This window comes from Lynx rufus, unplaced genomic scaffold, assembly GCF_022079265.1.
Source record: "Lynx rufus isolate CCGP_SWC_20201006 ecotype Redwood Valley unplaced genomic scaffold, mLynRuf1.p SCAF_3, whole genome shotgun sequence".
In the NCBI taxonomy this organism is placed as follows: Eukaryota; Metazoa; Chordata; class Mammalia; order Carnivora; family Felidae; genus Lynx; species Lynx rufus.
In genome coordinates, this window is record NW_025814845.1 from 105,525,277 (window position 1) to 105,538,328 (window position 13,052).

The 13,052-nt window shown below is 37.2% G+C and overlaps 1 protein-coding gene across 1 annotated transcript in view; it reads left to right on the top strand.

Annotated features, from left to right (window-relative positions):
* Positions 1-335: 335 nt before the first annotated feature.
* The window catches only part of INTU (inturned planar cell polarity protein), an 88,277-nt gene continuing 75,560 nt past the window's right edge, over positions 336-13,052 (top strand). Inside the window, exon 1 of the mRNA XM_047091957.1 lies at positions 336-478. Within this exon, the coding sequence (XP_046947913.1) occupies positions 336-478 (143 nt within the window). The remainder of the gene's footprint in view (positions 479-13,052) is intronic.

Consider the following 13,052-nt stretch of genomic DNA (forward strand, 5'->3'; position numbering starts at 1 on the left):
CTCTAAAGGAGTGCGTTTAGGAGACTCTAAGTGGTGAAGTTTTTAACTACTTAGATTCCTCCAACTGAGACGCCCTCCTGGAAGTTTTACCTCGTTGGCTTCTTTCAGTAGCTCCGTCTCTCTCTCTCTCTCTCTCTCTCTCTCTCTCTCTCTCTCTCTCTCTCTCGGGAAAGCTTCCTCGTCTCCCTGGCAACTCAAGCTGCCACCAATTGCAGCCAAGGATTGGCGGTCACGTGGCCTTTGCCCTTTCCCTAGCGGAGACAACATGGCGGCTACGGCGAGCCATTGCTGCGAGATTTGAATTAACACTACTAGTAACTACTGCATCCTTGATGATGGCGTCTCCGGTTTCGTATGGTTCCCGTCAGAGCCCAGATGAGCTCCCTGGAGACCATGCTTCACAAGAAGATGAGGATTGCGATTATGAAGATCGGGTCAACGACTCGGGTTCATATTCCTCAACCAGTAGTGATTATGAGTAAGATTCTTGAAGAGGGACAATTAAGTCCATTCTTTCAATCCAGAGAGTGTACACTTGGGCGGCGGCGGCGGGAGGGGGGGGCGGCCTGCCAGAGTGTTGGAGTAGTTGGGATTGAGTGTTTGAGGTTCTATAATTAGTGGGATTTATTTGAGCCACGTTCCAATTGTGAGGGACGTGAGCCGAAATGACGTGCCGTTCTTTGCTGTTTTAGGTTTTTTATGATTATCAGATAAGGTTCTCCTCTTTGTGGAGTGTTCTGTAATATTTAACTGTATATCTGTTAGAATGTTCACAAAACTCTTCGTTCCTATGTCAGTGTCTTCTTCTCTGGTGTTATAATCTTTGTGACTTTAGTGGAGGGATACCCTACACGTTTTATAAGTCAACTATTTATTTAGATTTTTTTCCCTGTTATAAAAATGGATATATATAAAAGAACTAAAATCCACTGATAGTCTTCACCATCAAGGACAACCTCTCAGCATTTTGGGGTATTTCTGCTGTATTTTCCTACACGTTCTCATGGTTTTCTGGTTTTCTACTTAATGTCGTAACATAATTTTTAAAATACAAAATATCTAAATATTATTTTCCACTTTTTAATCTTTAATAATAATGAAAAAAATATTTTGATTCATAAGACCCAGTGTCTCTTTAATTTTGAAGGAATCTATCCCTTACTGCTAAGGATTAAGACCTTTCTGGAAAAGTAAATTAGTGGTAGCTTGAAATAAATGACTAATAGTGAAAAGGTTTAGGTGCCAAAACATCAAGCAATCCCATAATAGACTACCATGCACATTCAGTTTTAGGATGACATTTTAAGTGTATTTAGGAATAAATGGTTACAAGTATTTAATGTGTATTTAGGACTAAAAGTTACTTGGCAATTATTTTCACCTATGGGTATGTAAAAAAAAATTTACCATTATCGTTAAAAGCATAGGGGAAGAGCAGTCACTAATGGCTGCTTACCATACTCTAGAGGCTCAATGAGGACAGATTATATTCTTGAAGACTTGAACAGATTTTAGAGGATCAAGTATTTTGTGTAATCTGCTGTGGTCATTTAAAAAATAATTACAAAATTATGGTTATCAAGAGAGGCACTGGAAGGAAATATAGATTATGGGAAACCTTATTTGGTCTTGCTGTGGGAGTCATAGATCTTGTGAGACTCAAGCTCTTGATTTCTCTACATCTTAGAATCACACACTTTTAGCCCAGAGAGAATCTGTAATTTGCCCATGGTCACACAGCTAAATCAGTGTAGAGATTTAGGAGGCCTCATTTCGAATGTAGTACCTTGATTTTAATAGAATGAAGACAAATGAGCTAGTCCTCACTTAAATTCCTAGGAAATGAGTAATCTGGAGACCTTGTGTTAGGAAAGCTTGTTAATTCAAAGCATTTTGTAAATCAAAATACATGTGTGTATTTCATATATATATAGATTTAAATGGTCATTAAGCTTTCTACATTAATCATTCACTCATCACTCCAGAAGTTCCAGTGTCTTTATCCTCCTAATAGTAAAAGTACAGTAAGTCCCTTTTGTAAAATGTTTTGCTGGTCTATGTTTCAAGTCCTGTCAAGATTCAGATTTTATGTCTACCCCTTCTTGATGTGTAGGTCATGGGAATTGATTTGCTGATCTGACCAGGTAGGCTTCTGTTCTGCTCCTATTTACCTATCTAATCTGCAGAGTCAGCAATGCAGAGGTGATCTTCCCAGTTTGGACAAGATCACTTCTTTTTTTTTTTTTTTTTAAATGTTTATTTATTTTTGAGAGAGAGAGAGAGACAGAGCACAAGCAGGGGAGGGGCAGAGAGAAAGAGGGAGACAACAGAATCCAAAGCAGGCTCCAGGCTCTGAGCTGTTAGCACAGAGCCCAATGCGGAACTCACCTCACAAACCGCAACATCATGACCTCAGCCAAAGTCAGATGCCTAACCAACTGAGTGACCCAGGCATCCCAAGGACAAGATCACTTTTTGATCAAAGGCATTGGGATGTGAACTTAATCTTTCTCATCGAAGCTAAGAGATCCGAATTGCCCATTGTTTTTCATTGCCTACATGGATGATATTGAAGAAGTATGCTAGGGATGCCTGGGTGGCCCAGTTGGTTAAAGCATCTGACTTCGGCTCAGGTAATGATCTCGTGGTTCCTGAGCTCGAGCCCTGCATCGGGCTCTGAGCTGACAGCTCAGAGCCTGGAGCCTGCTTTGGATTCTGTGTCTCCCTCTCTCTCTGCCCCTCCCCTGCTCACGCTCTATCTCTCTTTCTCTCAAAAATAAATAATAAACATTAAAAAAAATTTTTTTCAAAGGAAGTTTATGCTAGTTGTTTATTCATATAAAATATTCTTAACTTTCAGTGTCCTAATAGTTAATTATTGCATATTCTTTCTGGTAATTATTATTTCATACATGCTTTCTAACCAAAAACCAGTTTGAGCTGCATGTGATTGTCAATACAGAATAAGGTGATCATTTTGGGGATAAAATTACTTTAGGGTATGTTCTGGTGAAGTACTTTTAGTAAGTGTGTTTAAGACTTATATAAGAGGACAATTTTAGATTAGAAAACACATTGGCAAGTCCCTGGGGATACTTCAGAGATAATACTGGTAGATGAGTTGAGGAAATCAATGACTAGTTTTGGTATTGAAACAATGGAAATCATACATTTACTTTTAATAATGCCAAGTTCCTTTCCTGTGGTTTCCTTCTCTTTTAACTGTTTTGATCTGTACACACCTATTTTTAGAAATACTACAAATTCTGTTTCCTTCCTTCTTTTCATTTGGCTTATTTGTTTTGTTTCTTAAATTCCACATATGACTGAAATCTTATGGTGTTTGTCTTTCCCTGACTTACTTCACTTAGAATAATACTCTCTAGTTCCATCCATGTCATTGGATTTCATTCTTTTTTATGGCTGAGTAATACTATTCCATTGTGGATGTGTATGTGTGTGTATATACCAACTCTTTTTTACCCCTCAGATCTAGGATTAGGGTTCAGTTTAGGGCTAGAATAAGAGTTAGGATTAGGGCCAGGGTGAGGTTATGTGCCTGTTATCCTGCAGGTCAGAGATCTCTCCAGAGGAATGGCTTTAGAGGTAGGGTTAGGGTTAGGGTTAGTGTTCAGGTTTGGGTTAGAATTAGGTTTAGAGCTAGGATTAGGATTAGGGTGAGAGTATATGTCTCATACCCTGCAGTTCAGAGAGCTCTCCAGAGGTTAGATTTGGTGTTGCAGTTAGGATTAGGGTAGAATTTAGGGGTTACTAGTTAGGGGTAGCATTAGATTTAGGGTCAGGGTTAAGGTTAGGGTTTAGGTTTGTGGTTGGCATCCTTTGCTGTGGTTTTCCAGTTATTCAACTTTTGAGGCAACATTGGTTAGTACAGATTGGTCAGAGTTCTCAATTTTATAACTTAGATTTTGGTTTTTTCAAAGTGAATTTTTTGTTGTTGCTAGATTTTTTTAAAAGCTTGACTTACAGAAAGAGGGATAATTTAAAAAGGGAATTTAGCTATAAAAAGCTAAGGAACTTCCACTGAAAATAAGAATAACTGGAGAAGAAGGGAAATATGTCCTTTACAGTTTTTTTTCTGAGATTTTTTACCATACAATAAACTTCATGTATTTAAAGTGTACAGGAGTGCCTGAGTGGCTCAGTTGGTTGAGTGTTCAACTCTTGACTTCCACTCAGGTCATGATCTGAATGCCGTGTGATTGAATCCCCTGTCAGGCTCTGTGCTAAGTCTGGAGCCTGCTTTAAGATTCTCTCTCTCTCTCTCTCTCTCTCTCTCTCTCTCTCTCTCTCCCCCTCTCCCAGCAGGCTGTGCACTGTCAGTGTAGAACCCAATGTGGGGCTCAGTCTCACAACAGTGAGATCATGACCTGAGCCAACATCAAGAGTCAGATGCTCGGGGTGCCTGGGTGGCTCAGTCGGTTAAGCGTCCGACTTCAGCTCAGGTCACGATCTCGCGGCCGGTGAGTTCGAGCCCCGCGTCGGGCTCTGGGCTGATGGCTCAGGGCCTGGAGCCTGCTTCCGATTCTGTGTCTCCCTCTCTCTCTGCCCCTTCCCCGTTCACGCTCTGTCTCTCTCTGTCTCAAAAATAAATAAACGTTAAAAAAAAATTTTTTTTAAAGAGTCAGATGCTCAACCAGCTGAGCCACCCAGGTGCTCCAGAGTTGCCTCTTGTAGCAAGTTTTCTCGTCTTCATCAGAGGTTTCCCAACGTCCTCCATATCTCCAGGATGGAAAATGCTATGTATTCTAAGGGGCAGTGTGGCTAAAGAGAAAGCTAAAGCCTGAATGTGCAAGCATTTCTATGAAATCTTTGTGTAGGTGACCTATTAAAGACGTGCTTTTCCTCCTTTTAATCAAACTTTTTTTTTCCTGAAAATTTTCAAATATGCACAAAAGAAGAAAGAAGTCCCCTATGTGCTTTCCTTTAACATGAAAACTATCTTCCTGGTATTGAGAAGCTTTACGGGCCTTCATTTATTCTGGTTTTTATTTTAAAATTTAAAATAATGGGATAATTGTGTTAGGGTAGTGATACTACTCTGTATGATACTGTAGTGATGGATGATACATGTCATTATTCATTTCCCTAAGCCCATGGAATATACACCACCAAGAATGAACTTTAATGTAAACTGTGGATTTGGGGTAATTATAATGTATGAATATATGTTTATCCGTTGTAACAAATGTATCCCTCTGGTGGGGGATGTTGATAATGGAGGAGGCTGTGCATGTAGGAGGAAGAAAGTATATTGGAAATCTCTGTACCATTAGCTCAATTTTGCTATGAACTTAAAATGGTTCTAAAAAAAAAGTATACTAAATCATTTTTCTATAGTACTCAAAAGCTTGGTCACCTCCCAATAAATTCCATATTTGCTTTTAAAGCTGTTTTAGATCTGTCCCAAGCCTCTCTGATCTCAGTTTTGATGATCTTCCTTCTTTAAAGCTACCTGTATTCTTACTTGTCTTACCTGGGGCTGCTATTTTAAAAAGAGCATAGACTGAGTAGCTTAAATTATTTTTTCAATGTTTATTTATTTTTGAGAGACAGAGAGAGACAGAGTGTGAGTAGGAAAGGGGCAGAGAGAGGGAGACACAGAATTCAAAGCAGGCTCCAGGCTCTGAGCTGTCACCACAGAGCCCGACACGGAGCTCGAACCCATGAACCATGAGATCATGACCTGAGCTGAAGTCAGACACTTAACTGACTGAACCACTCAGGTGCCCCTAGGCTGAGTAGATTATAAACAACAGAAATTTATTTCTCACAGTTCTGGAGGCTGGAAGTCCTAGATCACTGTTCCAGTACGGTCAGGTTCTGGTCAGAACCCTCCTCCAAGTTGTGGATTGATGACTTCTGTTTGTACCCCCACATGGCAAAGAGCAGAGGGAATGAACAAGCTTTCTCAAGACTCTTAGGAGAGCATATCCCATTCACGAGGCTCCATCCTCATGGCTTCATCTAATCCTCATTACTTCCCAAAGGTCCCATCTCTATACCATCACATTGAGTGGTGGGGTTTCAACATACATATTTTGAGGACACAAACATTCAGTACATAACATTACTACACGGAAATATACACCCTCTCTCATACATATTGTATACTTTCACACCTACACTTTTACCTACTTTGTTTTCTCTGAAAGACCTTTGCTTCCTATCTTGTCAAAATCATTCAGTGTCCCACTTAAGTGCTACCTTCTCCTACAGCCTTTTTTGATACCTCTTAGACTTAATTTCTCCAAACTTGACTTTCTTATAGCAGTTTTTGTTCCTCTGTTTTGGCACTTGCATTTAAGCTAGGTGATGAGCCTTCTGTCTGTCTGACATCTTTAAAAGTACAAAAATGCCCTATCAAAAAATGTTTTTGTTGGTCTATGATTTCAGGGTCAGATCTTATCTCTAAACTTAGTGATATGTAACATGCTCCATTAAGCTGAAAGAGTTGGAGGTAGGGAATGTGGTCCTGGGAACAGGGTCATTAGCATAGTTCCAATGGAGATGTGTTCATGATGTAAAAATTTATTTCGTGCAGTGAGTACACAGTGACTAGTTTACTGATTGATCCCCTCCTTTTCTCTAATATGCTTTACGTTTGTAAATGGTGACTGTGGCTAGGCTAGAAAGAATACCAGTCCATCCCAGGTTCCCCACCCCTCAAGCTGCTATGACAGATTTTAACCATTAAAATTATGGCTTTCTTTTAGAAAACAATCAAAAGACTTCATAGATGAAAATTAGATATCGCTGGTAGGCAGAGCACAGAAAAGCATGGATAGACCAGTACTGAACAAACACCAGAGAGAAACGGTATTCATTTGTCATGATGTTTTTATTGTGTGTGGTTTTTCTCTGTCCCTAGAATTGTCCTGCTGTGCATATTAGCACCATGTAACTATGTGTGTTGGCCACTTTGGTGTGCTTTTGCCTACTAAAAAGGAAAAAAAAAATTCTGTAACAGGGTTGGAGTAGTAGCACAAGTCTGTTTTCCTTCAGGAAATGAACCAGTAGGTTTGACTATTCATAACTTTTCTTGTGATGGCTAAGAAAATTCTAATATTACCAATTGATGAAAAATACTGACAACATAAAGACCTGAGAGATTCAATAATTTAGAAGAAAAAAATTAGTATTAGTATAGAATTCTTGAATATGAATTGAGAAACTTATTTGCATTATCTGAAGTTCATTTTCTTTAATATAGTTATGTTACAGTTTATGTAAGTGAACTTGCTTATTTGCAAATTAGCAAGTCTGTCTTTGGGAAGAAGGATTCTACTCATGTTTACTACATCCGAGCCTTGAAAACCAATTAAAGTGTTCTCAAACTTTGTGAGCAGACTGAATATACAGTTATTTCTGTTTAGAAAACAAGTAGAATAAACAAAGTAATCTCACTGAAAGACACTTACACAATGACAACTTTGCAGCTTGTACCATAGTATCTCAGAAAAGAGATTAAAGCATTCTTATATTATAAAAATCTGAATTAAAGCAGCCAGAGTTAATGCCTTTTTAAAAATAAACATTTTTTTGGAATAAATTTAAATTTTCAGAAAAGTTGCAAACATAGTACAGAGTTCCCATATATCCTTCACCCGGTTTCCCCTGATGTTAACATCTTATACAACTATGGTATATTTGCCAAAACTAAGAAATTAATTAACGTTAGTACGGTACTGTTAAATAAACTCCAGACTTTATTTGGATTTCACCATTTCTCTACTTATGTCCTTTTTCTGTTCTAGGATCTAATCCAGGGTAGCATATTGCATTTAGTTATTAAGTGTCCCTAGTTTCTTTTGGTCTGTGACAGTTTCTTAGTTGTTCCTTGTTTTTCATAACCTGGATCACTTGGTTAAGGTAATGTCTGCAAGGTTTCATCACTGTGAAGTTACTATTTCTCACTTTCCATACTCTCTTCTTTGGAAGCATGTCACTAAGTCCTGTTCACGTTAAAGGGGAGGAAAGATTAAGCTCCATCTCCTGGAGTAGGGAGTATAAACATATAACAATAATTTCTTTAATTTTGTTATGAATAATAGTTGCAGTGAAAGGTTGGGTTTTCCTTGTAGTTGTTTTTAATATACCCTCTCCTGTTAGAACTAGTTTGGAGTACAGTCTTTACAACTCTGTTAAGCTTTCTAGCACTTAATCAGTTATGCTCTTGATGCATCTAAATAGGAATTAATCATTCAGAGTAGGAATAAGGAGCTTTCCAGGAATACTGAACTATGGGAGCCATAGAGGCAGCATCTTTTGCTTTTTATGCCAACAGCACTTAGGCTGGAACCCAGCAAGTAGAGATCACTGGAGACATCTTCATTTATTGCCAGGGGTTGGAAGAGTGCAGAAGTATGAGTGCTGTATCTAATAAAGTTGTAAGTTTCTCTACATTTTTGACTCTGCCAAGCAAGAGGAAAGGAACTAACATTTTTTAATTTACTGTTAGTAACAGCCATGTGAAGTTGCTATAATCTGTTTTCTAGAAGAGATGAGGTAAAGCTTAGAAAAGTAAAAATGTCAATAGAACAGAATTTGAATCCAGGTCTTTGTGACTTCTCAGTTCATTTTCTTTTTACTATACATGTTGCCTTCTGTTTTCAGAGTCTCATACATTCATTTCCTTGTCTTTATTCCTGTTCCACTTATCTCTCTTCTTTTAATTTCTTCTTCCTCTTAAAGTGAAGTATTATTTAAATTTAGAGGTGAGGAAAAAGGATCTCATTCATTGCTGGTGGAAATGTGAATTGATATGGTCTTTGGGTAAAAACATATAAGTATAAATATAAGTATAAGCATAAATATAAATATAAATATAAATATAAATATAAATATAAATATAAATATGTGGTTGCTGTATCATCATCCATAAGAGCAAAACAAAAACTGAACACAAAGCTAATCAGGAGGTGAATGACCAGAAGTGCTACATCCTTGATAGGGTTTAATGCAGCCATTAGGGGTTTCTAAACTGTAGTGTTCAGTGATAAATGATAAAGGTATGTATGTATATATACATATACATATGTATGTACACTTTTGAAAAATGTATGCAATTGCAATCATATATAAAGAGTATATAATAATTCTGGTTTTTCAAAAACAATGACTGAATAATCCTCTTTATGTTTTTATATGATTTTATGATTTTAAGAACATGGGTATCGTGGATATATTGTTTATGTCAGTAAAAAGTAGGTAGGGAAGATAACATGTATTATAGTTATGGTCACATTTATATAAAATGAGTCTGTGCATATGTATGTATAAAAAGATGCATGAAAATAAAGTCACCAACTAGAAATCTAGTCGACATTAATTCCTTCCTTCTCTCATCATCTCATGTAAACAGTCTCAAAGTCCAGTGATTTTTAAGCATTTCTCAAATGTTTTTCTTACTTTCCATGTTTTCTGCCATTGCTTTAGGTACCATCTTGGCCTGGACTACTAAAACAGCTCCCTAACCATTCTCTTGACTTGAGTCTTATCTACCTAAATTCTTCTTCCATTCTCTTGTCAAAGTAGATCTATCCAGGGATATCTGACACCTAAATCTCTACCTAAAACTCTTCATTGATGCCCTCTTACTTATGCTACAAAATCCAAACCCCTTGCCATGGTCTAAAAGGTCTTGCAAAATGAGGACTTGACTACTTTTCCTGTCACGCCCCACCTTTGGCAACCATTGACTAGCTTTGTTTTGTTTTGTGTACAAGATTTTACTAAAATTCTGGTTAGTTAACATACAGTATACGTAATAGTAGTTTCAGGAGTAGAATTTAGTGATTCATCACTTACATACAACACCCAGTGCTCATCACAAGTTCCCTCCTTAATACCCATCACCAATTTAGCCCACTTCCCACCCACCTTTCCTCCAGCAACCTTCAGTTTGTTCTCTATAGTTAAGAGTCTGTTTTATGATTTCCCTCTCTCTTCCTTTCCCCGTGTGTTTATCTGTTTTGTTTCTTAAATTCCACATATGAGTGAAATCATATGGTATTTGTCTTTTTCTGACTGATTTATTTTGCTGGGCATAATACCTAGCTCCATCCACATCATTGCAAATGGCAAGATTTCATTCTTTTTGATGGCCGAGTAATATTCCATTATATATATATATATATATATATATATATATATACACACACACACACACATATATATGTATATGTATATATATATATATACACACACACATATACATACATATACACCACATCTTCTTTATCCACTTATTGGTTGATGGACATTTGGACTACATAATTTGGCTATTGTTGATAATGCTGCTATAAACATTGGGGTGCATATATCCCTTCAAATCTGCATTTTTGTATCCTTTGGGTTAATACCTAGTAGTGCAGTTGCTGGATTGTAGGGTAATTCTGTTTTTAACTTGAGAAACCTCCATACTGTTTTCCAGAGTGGATGTACCAATTTGCATCCACCAACCGTGTAAGAGGGTTCCCCTTTCTCCATATCCTCGCCAACATCTGTTATTTTCCTGTATTGTTAATGTTAGCCATTCTAACAGGTGTGAAGAATATCTCATTGTAGTTTTGATTTGTATTTCCCTGATGATGAGTGATATCAAGCATCTTTTCATGTGTCTGTTGGTCATCTGTATGTCTTCCTTGGAAAAATGTCTATTCATGTCTTCTGCCCACTTTTAACTGGATTATTTGTTTTTTGGGTGTTGAGTTTGGTTAAGTTCTTTATAGATTTTGGATACTAACCTTTTACCTGATATGTCACTTACAAATATCTTCTCCCATTCAGAAGGGTGCCTTTTAGTTTTGTTGATTGTTTCCTTTGCTGTAAAGATTTTTTATCTTGATGAAGTCTCAATAGTTCATTTTTGCTTTTGTTTCCCTTGCCTCAGGAGAAAGTTGTTACGACACAAATCAAAGAGGTTGCTGCCTGTGTTCTCCTTTAGGATTTTGATGATTTCCTGTCTCACATTGAGGTCTTTCAACCATTTTGAATTTATTTTTATGTATGGTGTGAGAAAGTGGTCTGGTTTCATTCTTTTCCATGTTGCCGTCCAGTTATTCCAACACCATTTGTTGGAGAGGCTGTCTTTTTTCCATTGGATATTCTTTACTGCTTTGTCAAAAATTAGTTGACTGTATAATAGTGGGTCCATTTCTGGGTTCTCTGTTCTGTTCCATTAATCTCTGTGTCTGTTTTTATGCCAGTATCATACTGTCTTGATCACTACAGCTTTGTAATAAATCTTGAAGTCTGGAATTGTGGTGCCTCCCCCTTTGCTTTTCTTTTTCAAGATTGCTTTGGCTATTCGGGTAGTCTTGTGGTTCCATACAAATTTTAGGATTGTGTATTGTAGCTCTGTGAAAAATGCTGGTGGTATTTTGATAGGAATTGCATTATAGATTGCTTTGGGTAGTGCAGACATTTTAACAATATTTGTTCTTCCAATCCATGATCATGGAGTGTTTTTCCATTTCTTTGTGTCTTCTTCAATTTCTTTCATAAGCTTTCTATAGTTTTCAGCATACAGATCTCTTATCTCTTTGGTTAGGTTTATTCCTAGGTGTCTTATGGTTTTTGGTGCAGTTGTAAATAGAATCAATTCCTTGATTTCTCTTTTTGCTACTTCATTTGGTGTATAGAAATGCAAAAGATTTCTGTACAATGGTTTTGTATCCTATGACTTTACTGTAATCAGTTCTAGCAATTTTTGGTGGTCTTTCAGGTTTTCTACATAGAGTATCATGTTGTCTACAAATAGTGAAAGTTTGACTTCTTCGCTGATTTGGATGCGTTTTATTTCTTTTTGTTGTCTGATTACTGAGGCTATAACTTCCACTACATTGTCAAATAACAATGGTGAGAGTGGGCATTCCCCTGTTTTGTCCCTGACTGTAGAGGGAAAGCTCTCAGTTTTTCCCCATTGAGGATGATATTAGCGTGGGTTTTTAATATAAGGCCTTTATGATGCTGAGGTATGTTCCCTCTATCCTTACTTTGGCAACTATCAACAAGCTTTAGTTGTCCACATAGGCCATGGAGACTGTCCCTCAAGGCTTCTGCTTATGCTGTTACTTCTGCTTGGAATTCTCTTTTCCTCTTCCCCTTAACCCCCACCATACCTCCTCCCAGCAACTTACTCTTTTAGGACTTAACTTCTGTGTTTCCTCTGCTAGAAATTCTCCCCAACCTCACCCTCCTTCCCAGGCTAAACTAGGTGACCTCTATCTTGCATCTACCTCATGTATTGTTGTGAATTCTTTCTCACTTCCTCTTCCCCACAAGACAAGGGAAGGAACTGATGTTTTAATCATTATAATTCTAGTACTTTACAAGCGCCTGGCACTGTGAATTTGCTCATGATGAAATGCCCTGTGCCCCCTGTCCCCCACCTAAAAAGGTCTTTAAGTTATAGCCTAAAAATGGTTTCACATTCAAATTTTAGAGATTAAGATGAAACATCTTCATGTTTAGCATAGGGAGAAAAGTATTTCTTTGGGGTCACATGTTCTAATACAAATAACATACCAAATTAAAAGAGTGAGATTATAAAGCAAATAATTTCATTCATTTTTTAAATTGATACATATCTTCATAAGTAATTGTATATAATCATGATGTGTACATTTTGCCATTTTAAATTATGATACATGGTTATCTAAGTTTTTTATGATTGGAGACATTTATTTAGAATCTTCAGAGTAGAATTGCAGAGTTATTAAATACGAATTTCTGTGGATGCAGATAGATGTGGTTAAACCAACTGATAAATGGTTAATACCTGGCGCTAAGTGGTGCCAAAATGATGCCACACATTTGATATTTGGGACTAGTTATGCCTTTTTTTTAGCCATTAGTATATAGTTGAAAATTATGTATTAATGACCAACCACAAACGAGATCAGTGGTTAGTTTCAGAGTTGCGTAATAGAAGAGTACATTTTTAGGAGCTTAATTTTCATAGTTTTTAGAGAGATAGCTAACTTTTAAAAGAACCAGAGTTGCTAATAAACACTGCAGAAACAGAAATG